The sequence below is a fragment of the Glossina fuscipes genome, unplaced genomic scaffold, assembly GCF_014805625.2.
Source record: "Glossina fuscipes isolate IAEA_lab_2018 unplaced genomic scaffold, Yale_Gfus_2 121, whole genome shotgun sequence".
In the NCBI taxonomy this organism is placed as follows: Eukaryota; Metazoa; Arthropoda; class Insecta; order Diptera; family Glossinidae; genus Glossina; species Glossina fuscipes.
In genome coordinates this window covers 1,796,702-1,815,590 of record NW_023998464.1, presented here as the reverse complement: position 1 = coordinate 1,815,590, position 18,889 = coordinate 1,796,702, and the positions used below count along the sequence as shown (strand labels likewise).

Genomic DNA, 18,889 nt, shown 5'->3' with positions numbered 1-18,889 from the left:
AAATGATATTAGGATAAAATATTTCTTTTATAATAGAAATAAAATTTAAGAAAACAAAAACAATAGTAAATTTAACTAAAAATTTATTAATGAAGAAGAATGCAATAAAATTCTTTACAAATAAGATAATTCAAATGATGGAATATACTTTCAATCTCGACGTTCGTTAGTAAGTTATTTAAAGAAAACTATTATAGCCATCCCTGTTCTATAACATTGTGGAGGTATGGCCGGCTTTTCTATTTTTAAGAATAAGAGTGAAAATTCACTTACACCAAGTATCTGTTAGATTTTATAAGTACCGAGCAAAAAACATGGAAAGCAAAAGTTTTTAATTCATAGGCATGTTGGCACTGTAGATGTAGATGTGTGTTTTGATCATTTTCAAATTCTTTTACAATTTGTAGGCGATGCATTAATTTTTGCGAATGAGCAAATGTTGACTACAAAAATACACAGGTAAGTAGAAAACTAGGTGGATAGTCGAGCAGACGGACATGCTTAGGTGTATTCAGGACTTTGTGCTGATCAAGAATGTATTTACTTTATAGGGTTTTTGAATCGTGCTCGCCGATGTTGTAAAGGTTTTGACAAAAAAATTAAATTTTGATACACTATAATGGCGTCGTCCATAGAATATACGTTGAAATTTTTATGGATTTGAGCAAAAAACCAATTTTTTTTCTTGTTGGAAAACAGAGATGTTCTCCATTTACTGGAAGCGTATCAAAGCAAACAAAAGGCAGTAGTTAAAAGTACTAATCCCTATGTGGAAGAATTGAACACAATAATTATTAATTATTATTATAATTATTTCATAGTAAAAAGAAAATAAATCAGATACCGTATATTTTTTCTTAAGAAATTCTTCCCGCATTATTGCATAATTTTTAATTTGAACAAAAAAAAAATTACGTACAAACACAATTTGTCTCTTATCAAACCGTAATGAATTTTTTTCCTAACGCCATTCACAAAACTAAATCTGCGTTTCTTGTGCACATTTTTTCTGTTATTGAGGAAATAAGGGATACCAGAATCTCAGCGACGTTCGGTGTTTCTGTTCAGCTGAGCGTTTAGCAAAAAAGGAATGTAAGAAACATGTTGCAGCCGGAAAGGCAGATGTTAAGGAGAACAAGGAAAAGGTTAATCCAAAGGAAATGTTCCTCAAAGCAAGCGATAAATATTCACGATTTGATGAAAACGTAAGTGTGACATAAGAAAGCAAATTGTCAATCTCAGTGCTTGAAATCCTTGTGTTCCTCCTAAATTCTAGGGCTCACCAACCCATGATAAAGATGGCAACAAGATTAGCGCAAACCAATTGAAAAAGTTACAGAAATTGCAAGTTCAACAAGAGCAACGTCATAATGCATACTTGGATTCTTTAGTTAACGCTTGATAAAATGAATTTTCTTTTGTCAGTTTTGCATTTTGTATATTTCCACCATTTTTTTTTTGTTTAAATAAAATAAAAGTGAAATAAAGCAATCAATAATTGGAAGAGCATAACTATTTTGTTTGAACTTTCCAAAAACATAGTTTTCGATCACAAGCAGCTGCTACATAAGGCAAGCGTTGATGCCAAGACAAACCAGCACATGATTTTAAAGGAGCTTCGATCAACGGCACTGTGAAATTAGCAGTGAAGATTTTAAGTGTTTAAGTGTTATGTCTGGTCTGCCGATACTGGCCGTTACATTCTCAGAACTTGGAGAAATACGCAAACATCGTCCCCCATCCTCGTGTACCGGCTTCACGTTTTTCGGCGACCAAGGTCTCCGCGACATGTCGAACGTTACAATTTCCCTCCAGATAAAGCAGTAATAATGCGATAATTATTGAAAGACCAATCAGCAGTCAATAATGGAATTTTTGGACATTCAACAGATATAACAGACTGCTGTGAACGTACATTGTACATATGTATGACACCCTTTTTTTCGGCTACCATCACCTCATTGGGTCGTCAGGATGCCACTTTACCGACATGCCAGCCGATGACAAACAAAATGTAATGATGTTATCATAGTTTGATTCAGAACACCAGATTTTGCACGAATTGTCATCACTTACTGATGCCAAAAATTCGCATTCATTACTCCAGCTAATCTCGTTAACATAGTTGGTATGACCTTTTAATATTTGTACTGTGTCTGAATTTTGAAGATCTGTACGAAATATTCGAAGCAAGAAATCTGAGCCTGCTGCACAGAATGTTACATTTTTTGGTATAATCATAAGTGAAGTATCGGGGATAAAACACAAAGCATGGCAACGGGTTTCATGGTAAATATCTTTTACTTTCTCCCAAAAAAATGATTCACTTTCCGTTTCTTCCTGTTTAAAGGAAAAGAGATAAACAATTTGCCTCTGAAAAACAATCCTATGTCATAGTTACCGGGAAGCGCACAAAGCCTAATATAAGTTTTTCATGTGCTGCTATGCACAGAAAGAAAAAATGTATATGTATCAAATGTATCAAAAATATGCATTCATCTCCCATTGTACGTCTCCTCAATAGTTTTATACAATTTTTATAGGCGTGGCATTCGATTTTACCCTATTTTCAAAAAAAAATGATAATTCGATTTTACCCTATTTTCAAAAAAAAATAATAATTCGATTTTACCCTATTTTCAAAAAAAAAAATGATAATTCGATTTTACCCTATTTTCAAAAAAAAAATGATAATTCGATTTTACCCTATTAGAAGGTTTATTTTAGAGATTTCATTTAGGGGAAAAAATTGATTAAAATTTAAAAATAAGGGATAAGAAACAATTGTAATTATTTAAAAGACAGATTTTTTTTTTAAATAAGCAATTTAGATCCCGGAGGCGGGTATAATTTTTTAGAAATATCAACAAATATCGCTTGGCATGCTACGAATCATTTTCATACATATTTTATCATAAGCGTAGTTGCTCATGAGTCCATAAATTATTTTGATCTACCAAGGATTAAAAGCCATTTTATATTTGGCAGGCGCAATTTTTTTAAATTTATCGTTTTTTTTGCTGAACGATGAGTTTTCGAATTGCGCGTATTTGCTGCATTTGAAATATATTTGATGGACAAAATTGCACCATCAAGATGAAAGTTGTTTATGCGAACAAATTGTCAAGCACACGCAATATAAAGATTCGAAGATACTATTTTTAAAAAAAGTTTGTGTCCCAAAACATATTTGCGTGCCCAAACATTAATACTATCAAATACGCTGTAAATGGTTGTTGGTTGTCTTGGCGAGTTTTTGATGCAACAGTAGGAATGGCGTGAATTGACGGTTGTTGTTGTATTATCATTATCATTAATACTTATTAGTATTTATTACTATTGATTACTAAACTAAACATTAGCTAACTGAACTTAATATTTATCAAAATTTTCTGGCACTCTGCGCCATATACTTCTCAATAGCAGTAGCAACGCTGCTAATTAGTAGCTATTCGATTGCTTATTCTGTCGTTGTCAGTATTTGTAATCAAAACTTCTATAGAAGGTTTCTTGTTACGACGCCAAGTTCTATTATTTATTTACAAAGCTAAGGGCACAAATATGAGTTTCCATGCTAAAAAATAACCCAAAGGTGATGTTAAAAAATTTAATTTCTTCCGGTTACCTCGCTTTGTTTTTATAGTCAAATGATTTAATAAATTTCAGTGACAATTTTCTATCGAAATATGGTTTCGTTTAATATGGTATGTTTGCATATTGTACTGTGACTGCACATCGCTGTGGATATGAGTCCACTTGAAGTGTACCACACACCAAAATACTGGGTAAAATTTATTAACAAAATAAAACAACAAAGTATGAAACACTTCATAAAGCTTTGATTCGCATTTCCCAATAACCCAATTTTTAAACAAATGTAAAGAATGCAATTCGAAGCTAAGCGCCCCCATTTCCAATTACGCTGACCACAGCATAAATAACTTGTCCATACACTTAAGCAGAAAACTAAGAAGCTAGAAAATAAGTATAAATAAAAGAAGATGAATAAAGAAAGAATGATTCGAGATATTTAATCATAACTGTAGCATTTCATTCGCTTGGTGCTAGCCAAGAACTCCTCTAGCCGATCTGGCGAGATAAAGAGAAATGAAGATTTGGCGCTATCAGGCCGAACAGCTACGTCACACTCATAAAGAATCCTGCGTAGTTTCTATAAGAGGAGACTTTGCAAGCATATATTCATTGCTTATAGCTACTATCAACATTATAACCTTACAATATATATTTATTTAACATATTCCATGCAATTACAGCCGCCAAATCTAAAGTATTTGGGGTAATTGCGTTATCTATGTACATGTTTTACACAAAAGAAATCTACATGTTCCATTTTATACGATTCTAAAAAGTATTCGGTTATTTCAGAATTTCACATACGGTTTAATGGGGCAATTGCGTAATCGAAGTTAATAAAAACAAATATACACAGGCGCCCTCAATAGTTTAGAAATTGAGATAACCTCGGAAGAACACCGACAATTTTCATATTTTCATCTACAATCTTCGATAGTTCGGATAGTCTGCTGTCCAAATTTTCGCCAGACCCGCTTGCTTGTCGGATCCAAAAACAATCGTAACGTCTTTATTAATACGTTGACAATTAAAGCTACAATTTTAATTCTAATTTATTATCAATTAGCTTTTTATTGGGTGGAGAATGCGATAACGTATGTTAGAACCTTGCTACAACTGCTACAACGATTTACATCGTCTAACCCGATATTTATAGTGTGATTATTGGCACTGATTTTTATCCATTACTTAGTTATGTGCAATTATAAATGACGCAGCCTCGATCCCCATCAAATCGTTGACCGCGTTATATGCTTTTAGGAAGACCTCCATTCCATCCTCTAACATTCTTAGCTCTTATTGATATTATAGAAGTTATGTGTTTTCATTTGCGGTGATATTTTTCCCCTCCATGCCTAGCAATACGGTCTTGAGAGCGAATTTTTTTTATTGGTGATTGGCAAAATTTTCCTCCTTAAATAACAGAGTAAAATCTTCAATATTTCAATTTTACTTTTATATATACATGAAAACTGAAATAAAAATTAAAAATTTACATTAAACACTTAACGCACTTCTTTTGTTTTGTAACTGTGCTTTTTATTTTTTATAAATGCATAAAGTAACGGTATAATAACATATGCCTTTCGTTTACGATTGGTATGATTGCCTTTATCCCTAAAGAAAAACTTGGTATTACACGGCTATACAAAATGCATGAATTCAACTTGAGATGACAACGCATTTGGAGGATGTAAATGCATTCATTACTATTCAGCGTTATAATTTTCTTTGATTTAATATCAGTACTAGAAAAAAAAGTTAGTATTATTGTTTGGCCATTTACGATGTGTACGCAAACACGGCCAAAGCACAAGTGGTTCGAATAAAGATCTAGCATTGCGTTCCAGTTCGGCTTGTTATTTTCAAATCGAATCTTGTCTTGCTTTCGTCAATTTTTTATCTTTGATTCCGAACTGAATTCTGATTCATTGGATTTTTGTTGTAAAAAATTTCAATTTCAGTTTTTTGAGCAAGAAAAAGAAAATATAAAAAAATCATTGAATCCATCGACGTATTTGCTGAATAATAGAAGAAGAAGAAGATTGCACTTCAGAATTTTGTTTTGAAAAAACAATTTTGTTCTCGGATCAGGAAGAAATATCCTTATTTCCTGATAGATGACTCTTTTTAAATGTTACGCTGAACTGCGATAAAAAACCCTGTGAAGGTGTGCAACCGTCACGCCTTAATAACTCATCGATAATTGAAATTTAAAATTCAATAAGAAATCTTCTCAAAAGAGCAAACAAAAACAAAATAAGTGACTGTTTATATAACATAGCTGGTACACAAAGTGCTTTATGTCCAAATAAACAAAGATAGCAACTGAAATATCTGAAAAAGTGAAATATTGCTATTTGGGAAAAGGAACAACGTTACATCCCACTGCGGAACTCATCTCACTCAAAGAACACCACTACATATTCCGACACCATTCCATTTCATAATTTCACTGTTTGTCAGCTCTAAATACCCAAAACTCTATCTGCGAAATAAAGTTTGGACACAAGGCCGCATCACCTCCCTTGAAACTACGGACATTAAAATCGCCTAGGCCAGAGGTTATGCCCACGCCAGATGTGAGTATTGTGTATTTATCCAATCCAGAAATAATGCTTTGCCAATAATTGAACTTGGTCGAAAAAAAGTTACATTGATCATGCGGCTACGGCACATTCTATCAATTCTATCAATTGCGGTCTATGTATAGCGCTAACGCGCCGCAATACATTAATACATTAATCAAAGAATATGCAACAGATCGCACCAAGATAAATATGAGGTGATTTCAGTCAACATAGTTACGCTTGCGGGGAGTATATAATGCTCGTTTAGCTTGCTGCTGTCTTCTTTACCCAGGCCTTGCTCACAACCATTTATTTTCAATTTTTTTTGATGTAAGTTTTTTTGGGGTAATTTTTTTTGGTGTAAGTTTTTGTACACCTAATCTAAGTTCACTGAGTACCTGGACGACCCTTAAGGACACCATCGTCTAATCAAAATTGGTCTTCATTTGCACCCTATTACCGTTGCCATAGTATGTTAAACCCGCTCCCAAGTTTGTTAAACCCGCTTTGCTTACTTCCCTAAAATTAGTTTACGATCCGTAGCATTTTTAAAACCATCCCAACGGATGATCGATGATTCTTCGAGTTGTTTCTTTGGTAGGTTCTCAAAGTCTTTTACTGATGCTCCGAACCGAAAGTTTGCTAAAAAATTCTACCCTCCTAATCATTTGTGGAACACCGCATACGATCGAATCACAACTAAACTTCGATTCGCTGTAAATAAATACGAAAGATCTGCTTCTAGAATAAATTTCAATTTTTTAGCCAATATTAGAAAGGAATTTAACTATACTCTCAGGCTGGGCAAACGTAAAGGTTGGAAACAATTTTGTGAAAACGTACGCAGTGACATGTCAACCTCAGATCTTTGGCGCATTGGCAGAATTTTCAGAGGTGTCACTTCCTCTCGTTGTTTCATACCCTCACAACTCTTTAACGAATTCCGTGACAAGCTTGTTGGCCTTCTGATCCTGTAATCCCCTCTGTTTCACTTGATGAGGACAGTGATAATTGTTTCGTAAATGACATATCTCTCCCTGAACTCGATAAAGCCATTAATTTCTCAAAGGACTCAGCTCCGAACTTACACGGTATTCGCAACAACCAGCCCAAAATCTTGCCTTAGTTTCCACCTCTAGAAATATTTTCGAGAAAGTGTTACACTCTCGTCTAGAACGGTATCTTGAGTCCAAGTATATCCTTAGCAATCTTCAAATTGGTTTTAGACGTTACCGATCTGCCCAAGACAACATTGTCAGTTTGCGGTCAGCAATAAACTTAGCGTTTGCTTTTACGTTTGCACACTCTCATTGCCTGCTTTCTGAAAACGACCGCAACGTGTGATTCTGTCAATATCAACACCTTAAAATCCGAATTGTGTAATTTATGTATTTGATGTATTCAGGCCCTCTTTGTTTCAATTTATGTATTAACAAAATTTTCAGTTTTCTTCCTGAAAACATCTCATTTCTGGACTTTACTGTCGACACTGTCATTCTTAGTTTCAACTTTCATCCAGATTTATGTAGGCGCAATTTGCAATCTGGCCTCGACATTACTTCCTCTTGCCTCACTTTCAGTCAACAATGATTGATATTTTCAAAATAAATTAGGGATCCTACGGTTAACAGCTTACTTCGCAATCCTTTCCTTTTTTAAATTATATCATCATGACAAACAAACGTTTACATTGAATTTATGCACCTACTTTCTTTTACATTTAATCAATCTCACATCCATCAATTCCTTCATATGACACTTTATACTCATATAGTATATTACTTCTTCCATACCAAAATTTACTCGTGGCGGAAGAGTAATATGCATAATTTAATAAAGACTACAAAAAAAAAAAATAATAACGTGGCGAAAGTATAACACACGCAAATATAAAAAGAATTTACTCAAATCGTGACTACAATAAATAAATAATAATATTATATACCAAATCTAACCCCAATTTTATTAAAGTCCAACCAAAGAACTCTATATTCAGGTTAGGCTTTTTCTGCACATCGCGAATTTTCGGATGTTAATTTGTTGAATAACAGAAAAAGAAGAAGAGGAAATTTTTAATTCTGATACGTCTGTCTACAACATTTTTCTTTTAAAATTCCACAATTTATTTCAAAACCAATAAAAACCATAGAACAACAGTCTTTAAAATTTTACGTTTTTTTACAAAACCACTAAAAGCCATAGAACGTCATAATAATTATAGAATTCAATAAATCTCTTCTTTATTGTTATTTACAAAAATAAGCAGTTCAGTAGACAGAAGCAGACGCACTAGTTGATAGCGTCTGACGATACATCGGAATTCCACTGAATATTTGGCTGGTTTGTTATCGCTTCTAAACAATATTTGGAATAACCACATTTCCGTTTCCTTGCCTGCATCAAGATAAACTGCTTATCAACGTTTTTGCTTGGCTTTATTTAGTTTGTAAAAACTTTGTTGTTAAATTAGATAGAATGGGAGTTACCGGTCTTTGGAAACTTATAGATTCATGTGGTAAGCCCATTCCTGTCGAAAGCTTAGAAGGAAAAGTGTTGGCTGTTGGTAAGAATAAAATTAAATTAAAAATTATAAAATTAAAAAAATAAATTGGTTTCGATTATATTTTCTTCAGATATTTCCATTTGGCTGCATCAAGTTATAAAAGGATTTCAAGACAATAAAGGGGCTGCTCTGAACAATGCCCATTTATTGGGTTTGTTTCATCGTTTATGTAAATTACTGTACTATCGTGTGAAACCGGTTTTTGTATTCGATGGCTGTGTGCCGCAGTTGAAGAAAGAGACAATTGTAATCTTTCACACAGACCTTGTTTCGATTTTAATTAATTTTTTTGTACTTAAAGGCTCGTCGTCAACAACAACGCAGCAAATTAAATACGGAAGCTGAACGGATACAAGCTCTGTTACTGCAATCATTAGCCAAGGAGCAAATGGTCCAACAAGCTCTAGGGCCAAAGACAGCAGAACTTCTTTTAACTTCTCCACTTAAGAGAATAGCGCAAAGCAAAACTGCGCAAAAAAACGAGTCCGCCGATGACATGTTCAAATTACCCGATTTGCCATGCAATTCGGAGGATTCTCAAGATAGCTTTAACAATTCTTTAGACAAATCTGCTACGGATACGTCTGCTGACGATAGTTCGTTCGAAGAAGATTGTGCTCGCCGTAACTACAACACGAATTTGCAAACTTTAGATGTCCGTAGTCAGCATTTCCGTAGTTTGCCGGCTGATGTACGGCATGAAATATTGGTTGACATTAAGGAAACTCGGAAGCAGTCATCCTGGGGACGTTTGCATGAATTACCTTCGCGTAGTAACGATTTTAGTACATTTCAAATGAAGCGTTTATTAAAACGTAGAGATGTCCAAGTAAGTCTAGAAGAAGCTGAAAAACAAATGGGGGGTCGGACGCTTACCTATTCGGAATTAAGCAATATTTTCACAGAAGAAGGTATTTTAGAACCATCGATCGTAAATAAAGGTTCAAAGCAAGTGTGTTCGGATGAGCACACCCGTTTTCTGCTCGTCAGAGATTTGAAAAAAAAACTTTCTCAAGGTGAAAACGTTAAGGAGGAAAAAACAATAGCAGAGACAAAAGCGCTACAATCAGACGAACTTTTGCCAAGTACTTCGAAAACGGCAAAACCAAAAAGTGAAGCAGGTGATGATGATTATGAAACCGACTTACAAATGGCAATTGCTTTATCCCTGGTCGACACCACTACCGTCTACGACAAGAAAGATTATGAGTACGATTCTAGTGAGGCCTTGAAATTAAATAAGTCTCAACGTCAACAATTAAAACACGCTGCCAAAGGGCCAGCACGTTCTTATATGATTGAATACGGTGGTATGAATGATGATGAAGTTGTCGGTATTATGGACAAAACCCAAGATCAAAAAGATTTTGAAGATATTTTATTTATGGAAGACCATCCTTTCAAGTACGTTCCATACACTAATCTTGGGACCCTTTTTTAAATTAACGTATAATTTCAGTGGAAAAGGTGAGCAGATTGAAAATCATCACAAAAATGCAAATAATGAAAGCCAAGAGTTAAAACTTTATGTTAGCGATAATGAGTTTGACACAGATTCTGACCTGGAAGAGGTCCAGGAGGTAACAAATAGTAACGTAAAAGTATCAGGATTAAATATAGTCGTTAATATTAATGAATCGCTAGAAGCAGATAATGATTTTTTTAAAGATGTATTTGAAAATACAAATCTGGAAAAGGAGGAACACAAAGCTATCGAGAAAAATCTCATTCAAACTACAGAGAAAAAATGCATTTCTCTTAACGGAGAATTGGAGGAGGTAATAGAAGAAACGCCGCCTTTCGTAGACGTTGAAACAAAAAAATGTGACGTTGATTTTCAAATTCATGAACATTGCAATAAACATCTAATCGAAAAAGGGTTTGAGGCCAAAAATACTACGCTTTCAAAATGTATAAAAGCTGCTGAGTTGAATGGCGTTAAGTTAAGTGATAACGATGGCATCATAGAAATTAAAGATGAGGGTCAGTTGCCCATCCCCGAAAGCTTGAAAACCGAAATAATTGAAATTTACGATAGCGATGATAATAAAAAGTCCGTGGCACTTAGAACGCCAACACTGAAGACGCCCACCAAGAATTGTTCAATAACTGACTATTTTCAAGTCAATTATGCCATCAAAAGAACGCCCGAGAAAGAGCAAATTGAAGAAAGTGCTACGCCACACAAAGTGAAGTCACCGTTTTTTGTACGCAAAACGCCAAAAACAGACGGCAAAAATAAGTCTTCACCACTCGGCCCTAATTCCAGAAACGTCAGTAAAAATTTATTCGCTGCAGATGAAAATGGAAAAGATGGGCAATCCTTAAGCGAAAAAGTAATTTTTCCGATTTTTTGTGATTTCAACATTTAATACCAATATTTATTAAGAAATTTACAATTTAAGGAAATTATAACTGAAGCCGCCAAAGTTTTGCAAAGTGAAAAGACTTCCGAGGAATTGCAAATATTGGCTGCAAATTTCGCTCAAGAACGTAAAGATTTGGAAAATGAACGTAATCGTCAGGAGAGAATGGGCATGAGTATCACACAACGTATGAATTCCGAATGTCAGCAATTGTTACGTCTTTTCGGAATACCTTTCATTGTGGCTCCAATGGAAGCAGAAGCGCAATGCGCTTTCCTTGATATTGTGGATCTCACGCAGGGCACTATTACCGATGACAGTGATATTTGGCTGTTCGGTGGTCGCACTGTGTATAAGAATTTTTTTGCTCAGAACAAGCATGTTATGGAGTTTCGTGCAGACCAAATTAAACAAAATTTCAATTGTGATCGCTATAAATTAATACAACTTGCTTGTTTAGTAGGCAGCGATTACACGACAGGTAAGTCTTGAAAGTGCAAGGAAGATAAGAGACTATTAACAGTATTTAGATAATCTAATAATTCCACACACACTTACGAGACTCTTATGCACATCCTTTGCGAATTTAGGAATTGAAATACGGTACTGATAAGAAAGCATATACGCTTCTAAAGGGCATATGAAATGAATAGTTAATTAAGGTTTATGGTTTAAAAGATCGTTGTCGTATTACTAAAAAATTGTGTCGCATTAAATGTGAATTAAATTTGATTTTTATTTAAGGTATACATGGAATAGGAGCCGTTACCGCTTTAGAAATATTAGCTCAATTTTCTTCGGCTAAAGAGATTTGCAACGAGTTGAAGTCAAACAATTCGAATAATATGCAACTTCTTTTATCAACATTACAAAAATTCCGCGATTGGTGGCAATCTTTCAAACATCATGCAGCACCACCTGGAAGTTCTGCCCGTTTCGCTTTGCAAAAGAAGCTGAAGAATATTGAATTGCAAGAAGGTTTCCCAAATATTAAGGTAAAAAGGGTGTATTTTTTTAGTATACCTAACCGTGCAATATTCTGTATTACCCTTAAGGTTCTTGAGGCCTACATAACGCCGACTATTGATGAAAGTCAAGAAACATTTACTTGGGGTGACCCGGATATCGAATCTATACGCGAATTCGCTCGCCAAACTTTTGGATGGACGGCTGAAAAAATTAATAATATATTACATCCGGTTCTAAAAAAATTGAAGGAGAAGAAGACCCAAACTTCTATACGTAATTATCTTACGATTAAAAATGCGTTAAGTGTAAAACAAGTTAAAGTTAGCAAACGTGTACAAAGAGCAATAGAAAAAATGAGCGGGGCTGCTATAGATTCTGACGATAACTCAGATAAGCGCAGCAAAACAAAAAGATCTAAAAATAGTAAAGCCTCCAAAGCGAAAAAATCTGCAACAAACGATAATAATAACGATTTTTCCGAAGACAAAGTTGTAAAGCAGACCGAGGACACAGCACGTGGTCTTATAAAAAGAGCTCAAAAGCGCAAAGAGGTGATTCCGCAACGTGAAAAAGATTTACAACAAATGGAAGCTAACAAAAAATTAGCTATTGAAATCATAAAAAACTCGAAAGACGTCCCAACAAAGAAACGTAAATCGTAATTCATCACAGTAAAAAGACCGTTGTTCATTCACTTTGCATGCTTTACTTTAAGAAACCAAAATGTTTTTACATTGATTATTCAATTTGAAATGCTTGCAAGTAATTATTGCGACTACCTACAAATATTCGTTTACCATTAGAGGCACTGCAGGGGGTGGAGAAGATTTCTGCTTCTAAATTATAGGAGGAATGCTGGAGAGCGGTTTTGAGATTTGCCAAAATCATTAAACCGTTTGTAGCGCATATCAAAACGTCGGGTTCGTTGTCTTGAGTCCGGTATAGCAATATTGGTGTAGAATATATCGGAGCATCTAAAGAAATTTTCCATGTCAATGACAATTTGCAACTTGTTGATGTGAAATTTAAACAGTAAACGTTTTTGTCGTAGCATCCGAATATTAGATAAGTGTGCTTAAGGTCTTGATTATGAACAGCAAAACTTGAAAATATGTTTCCATCCGCTGTAAAGGTAGATATCTAAAAGTAAACATGTGAGAAACAGGTTTATTCGAATAAGTCCTTAGGGAATTACTAAAGAGTAAACTTACAGTTTGCCCACTTTTCGCCTCACATATTGAAATTTCGCCGCGCACTTCTGCTATTGCTATCCAAGATTGCGTTGAAGATTTTACTAAAGCAGGAGTTGAAAATATAGGAGATTTCATTTGATGGGACCAAACCAAGGAACCATCATCACTTCGTAGTAAACAATAAGTGCCGTCTAAAGTGCAAATTAAGCACAACTTTTCATCAACTTTCAACGGAGAAGAGAAAATGCCTTTAGAACCAATTTTTAAACGCCATTTTGTCGTAACATCCTGCAATTGAATAGTAATGGAAATTTGTCCTTCTTGCCTGTATGTATACTTTATTACCTTTAAAGAAACTGCCAAAAGATTAAAATCTTCAGCATAACTAGCCACCACTAGTATATCGGATATTTGTAAAGGTTTCGCTTTAATAGTGCCGCCAACATTTGTACGCCATTTGATACTGCCTTGTTGGAAATCGAAGGCATATAAGAAACCATCATGAGCGCCAACCATAGCCAATTGATTCGTTACAAACAGCACAGAACTTTCGATTCTATCCATAAGTGTTAATTTGGAAATTTCCTCGCCATTGTTAGCATTTAATACCATTAATAGATGAGAATGCGAGCCAACTGCAACAACATTTTCTTCATACAATGATGGACTAGCATCTACGCATTTATGCAAATTTACTGACCAGACAAGTTTAAATAAGTTTCGAGTGAATGGTAATGTCGCTGGCACTTCAATTCGTCTTTCAGCTAAGTTACTTAAGAATTTCATGATATCGTTTATTGTCACATTGGTATTCAATAACATTTCTAATAGATTACGTTGATCAACAGACTGCGGTAAAATACTATCAATTTCCGTAGCCAAACTTAGGGCTTGAAATGACGTACCTCCAGCATGGCTAAAACTTAAATTTGTTGTCAATTTAGAACGCTTTGTTGTATATTCTCCGATGTCTTGTATATTATTAGTTAGCATTTCCTCATTAATACCCATAATATTTTGTAAGAATTCTTTAAAAATTTGTAACGGAGTTTTGTGCTCTTTCTCTTCCCAAGCCTTAACGATTTTTATTAACTGAAAGCGATTTACTTTACCATGAGCTGTTAGAGGCACTTTTTGGAGATTATAAATTTTATCAGGTTGCTCAAAAGTATCCAAACTATCTCGTAGCAATTCTTGCAATAGAGGACCTTTCACAATAGATTCAGTTTGACCAATTTCTAGGCATAAGATGAGTTTTTTAACTTCTTCATTCCAAAGACACAAAACCCTATTTGTAATATTTCCTTTGCGGAAAATGTTTTCAATCTTTTGTGATAAGGAATCTGCAAAAGAAATAGAAAAATAAGTAAAAACACTAGTGGCCAACGCCCCGATCAGTATAAGAAACGGCTGGCCTATCCCAAGTATATCTTGGCCTTACATTCATTCAAATATATTTAGAAACTTAACAACAATTTAACTAAACTTCGCTTTATAAGAGCTTACTATTTGGAAAACAATAAATTGCCCTATGTAGTACAAATTTGGTATGGTTAGTCAAACTACTACTATGATGCCATTCTTAACGTGAAATATTAAAAATTATACCATTCTTGTTGATTAGCCGCAATAGCTGTGTTTGACAACGTTTGTTCTGGGGCCAAAATACGTTAATGTACCACATTTTGTTAAAATATCTCAAAAATTTGCGATCTACAACTTTAACATAAAAACACGTAGACGAGAGTCAGATAGATTGACGGACAGACAAGATTAGACCGATTAGAGTGTAGTCACAAATTTCGATATACATTTGAAGACTAGAGTTTGTGTACATTTAGACAACATGGCATATATCCAATCCAATCCAATGTGCATTCCAGAAGAAAATAACGTTTTCTAATTTTTTGTAATATTTGTAAACTTACCCAAACATAAACGTTTTCCCAAACGTTTAACAGTGTTATCAAGCCTTCCTAAATAATAGACGTTGCCATCACTAGCGCGTTTTACAAGGTCGCCTGTATTACGAAATGTAATCGAATCCTCTTGACGAATTGGAATTGGGTGCTGATCACACTGTGGGACATAACAACGTCTAGTAGTACTACAAATTTGCAATTCACCGACAGCGGCATCATCTGCCAAAACTTTTCCTTTTTCATCAACTATTCGTAAAACAGTTTCATTATCCAAAGCATCACCGAGAGGAATGCTGCATTCAGTCGAGGAAGAACTATGAAAGTTTACTTCGCAGATGGTGCTCCAACACGATACTTCGGTTATGCCATATATATTAAAAACACGTTTGTTAAACAGTTGATTAGTGGTTTGGGGTAGCCAGTCCAAAAGTTCCGCGTAAGATGGAAACTCCTCGCCGCCTAAAATCAGACATCTGAAAATTTTCCATTATTTCATTGCTATGAACTGCTATTCCCTTACCTTAAAGTATTCGTTTTATCAAAAATTACATTTCGTATTATTTCCTTACCAAACAATCGAAATAGACTGGGTGTTGTTTGAAATATGGAGACTCCTTTTAATCCAAAAGGAAGGGAAGGAAACAATACATGATGTAAGTGATTTGGGGACAAACGCGTCTTGGTTGAAGTAATGAGTAGAGCAGCACCATTTGCTAAAGCCAAAAACAACTCAATCACAAATGGATCAAACGTAATCGGTGAACCAAGAAATATAACATCACTTGTCTCAATTTTTAATAAAGAGCTGAAAAACAAATTATATTCGATGTGTACGAAATTTTTGAATTTGTAACAAAACTCACCTCAAGCTTGCAATGTTTGGTTGTATACATTTGTAGGGAACATGAACAAGTTTTGATTCACCTGTGCTGCCCGAAGTAGCTATACTGTAACATAATGGTAAATTTTTGAGGCTTAACGTTGATGTTTTTAATTTTATGACGAAATAGCTCGAGTTCAAAACATTCAATTTAGGTAAATAACACTGATAAATTTCCTCAAACTCCACAGGCTTTTTGAGGAACACGTATGCAATTTCGCTTGATTTTACACTACGATTCAGAGAGCTGTCACTTTCGTCGTTAAATCCATAGAATCGACAATCATTGTTAAGTATGCTGTAACAAAAGTAAAACTGGTCATTGTCATAATTATAATTTATTTAATCTTGTATGCTCCTTTTGTAATTTTAAATGTTGCAAACATACTATGATCCTTTTCGAACTGTTTAATGAGATTCAGAGTGTCTCGGTAATCACAAAAATACATACATACTCTACGTTATCTTTAACAATGTAATCGAAATAAGGAACAAATGCTCATTTTTCTGTCGCGGATGTAAAGAAGCCATTCTTCAAACATTCTCCGATGTCAGAAGAGTTAATATTTATCATAAGTGGATATTGTTTTTTTCGTTTTTATGATGAATACTGATTTAGTATTGCGATCAGCGAAGAAGCATTATAGCAATTATTACTTATGAAATATTAAAAGTAACTTGCCTTAGTAGTAACACGCATCCCTCTACAGAATTTTCGGGCATATGTATCCCAATACCGACCTTCTTTTCTATGGCGTGCTGATGAAAGTATTCTAATACTTCGTCCACAGCTTTTAAAATGTTTTCGTAACTAAAAACTTCTTCGTTGTTTTCATCAAAACGTTGATAAATAAAAATGTTTTTACAAAATTTTCTTAAATTTTTAATTTCATAACACTTCTCTTCCATTATTATTTTATACGATATTACCATCGCGAGAAAATAAATTTACTTTCAGATTGTAAAATTCGATGACATTCTCGATAACTATAAAATCTGTGCGTCAAAAGCATTTTATTTTAACATGCCAGCACTATCTCGCTAGACTAGACGTCTGCAAATATATCCCAAAGAAAAAAACTTGTTGTTTTCCTCATGCAGTAAATTTCTAACCAATTTTCTCGGTAACAAACTCGGTTTCCTACCTGATGACTGCGAAGTTGTGGAAGTAATGCGCTGTCACAAATTCGACCAACTCCCGTGCGATTTTGGACACAATCCGTATAAGTTTTCCCAGGAATGTTTCCCCCTCACACATCTGTTTGGAAGGTAATAACTTTCCGATTAAAGTCTATGTCGAGGCAATATTACAATGACGCAAATGTTGTCGTTTCGGCCACGTAGATAATATATGTTCACGTCAAAAATCGGTTTGTCTTTCCCGTCGTACAAGCCAAGCGCCTCGTCGTCCTCAAAATGCCAAAAAAATGCAAGAGCAGATTATCCTTTTAACTCTAAAACTTGTCGATCGTACAAGAAAGTTGCTACATCCAAAAAAAAAACGAAGCGGGACGTCTTAAGCCACACGTCTACTCCTTCTCTCGGAATACTTACACACACCCAATAAATCAAATTTCTGTCGAGGGCTTTCCTAACTTGTCTCCATCGATTTGTCAACCAAAAATCAAACGGCCAAACACTGTGTCTGCTGTCTCAGTTCAAACAAAGAAGATGGTAAGTTCTGAAATCACCATCTTCCTTTCCAATATAAAACCTTCAATACCTGAGACTGTGACACCGCATCACGGACAATCTTCCGTCCGATCACGAAATGATCACTGATTCTACCACTTCCTCTAACTTATTTCAGATCTCTGATGGTATTCAAAAATTACATAATATCAAGCCGTCCAGTAAATCGAATTCTATTTTTAACTCCGCCAGACATTTATCTCGCGACCTTCACAACAGTATTTTTAACCAACGACTCCCTTCGTCTTCATAGTTCTATTCTTTTTCAATCAATAATGAAAATAGCTCAATTTAATTGCACTAGCGAATCCGTAGCGAATTAAAACAGCTTGAACACTCATTGCAATGAAGGTATTGAATCCCCGGTGTCTGTCTTTCTACAACCCTTCTATTAAGAATTACAACATAGATTTGATCGTATCTCCAACTTCTCTCATGGTGGTGGAGTGGCGGTCCTTATATCTAACATGACTTCATTCTCTTACGCTTCTAACTTTGCAAATTGTTTACCTATTGAAGCTTAAAGCAGCACCATTCACACTTCCTTTGGGTAACTCTTGATCATTGGTTGTTATACTCCACTTAATTGTGGTGTTTCCGATTCTGCAACGAACAGGTTAGCTTTTTTCAGATCCGACATGTCTGCATTAATATGTGGTGATTTTAATGCTTACAATGTTTGTTGGGGTAATCGCTTCTCCAATTCCAAAGGCGGACAAATTCAAGATTTTCTTGAAAGCAATAAATTAGTCTTACTAAATAATGGTGATCCTACTCATTTTGCTTCTTATTGCATAAATCTTTCGATCTGTACACCTAATCTAAGTTCACTGAGTACCTGGACGACCCTTAAGGACACCATCGTCTAATCAAAATTGGTCTTCATTTGCACCCTATTACCGTTGCCATAGTATGTTAAACCCGCTCCCAAGTATGTTAAACCCTCTTTGCTTACTTCCCTAAAATTAGTTTACGATCCGTAGCATTTTTAAAACCATCCCAACGGATGATCGACGATTCTTCGGGTTGTTTCTTTGATAGGTTCTCAAAGTTTTTTACTGATGCTACGAACCAAAAGTTTGCTAAAAAATCCTACCCTCCTAATACTTTGTGGAACACCGCATGCGGTATCACTTCCTC

The 18,889-nt window shown here is 34.8% G+C and overlaps 2 protein-coding genes and 1 pseudogene across 2 annotated transcripts; 1 reads left to right on the top strand and 2 right to left on the bottom strand.

Moving 5' to 3' along the window:
- Positions 1-1,512: 1,512 nt before the first annotated feature.
- LOC119640658 lies at positions 1,513-2,446 on the bottom strand (annotated as a pseudogene).
- A 5,802-nt stretch (positions 2,447-8,248) lies between these two features.
- LOC119640418 (DNA repair protein complementing XP-G cells homolog) lies at positions 8,249-12,786 on the top strand. The gene is made up of 7 exons (XM_038038452.1): positions 8,249-8,727; positions 8,798-8,973; positions 9,029-10,131; positions 10,187-11,063; positions 11,133-11,574; positions 11,838-12,088; positions 12,149-12,786. The coding sequence occupies exons 1-7, from the start codon at positions 8,640-8,642 to the stop codon at positions 12,722-12,724; spliced, it is 3,513 nt and encodes a 1,170-aa protein (XP_037894380.1). The 5' UTR covers positions 8,249-8,639; the 3' UTR covers positions 12,725-12,786.
- LOC119640492 (beta-alanine-activating enzyme) lies at positions 12,711-16,966 on the bottom strand. The gene is made up of 7 exons (XM_038038579.1): positions 16,740-16,966; positions 16,041-16,355; positions 15,698-15,982; positions 15,184-15,650; positions 13,601-14,598; positions 13,274-13,543; positions 12,711-13,202 (listed from the first exon to the last, which is right to left on the bottom strand). The coding sequence occupies exons 1-7, from the start codon at positions 16,964-16,966 to the stop codon at positions 12,801-12,803; spliced, it is 2,964 nt and encodes a 987-aa protein (XP_037894507.1). The 3' UTR covers positions 12,711-12,800.
- Between the last annotated feature and the right edge of the window lie 1,923 nt (positions 16,967-18,889).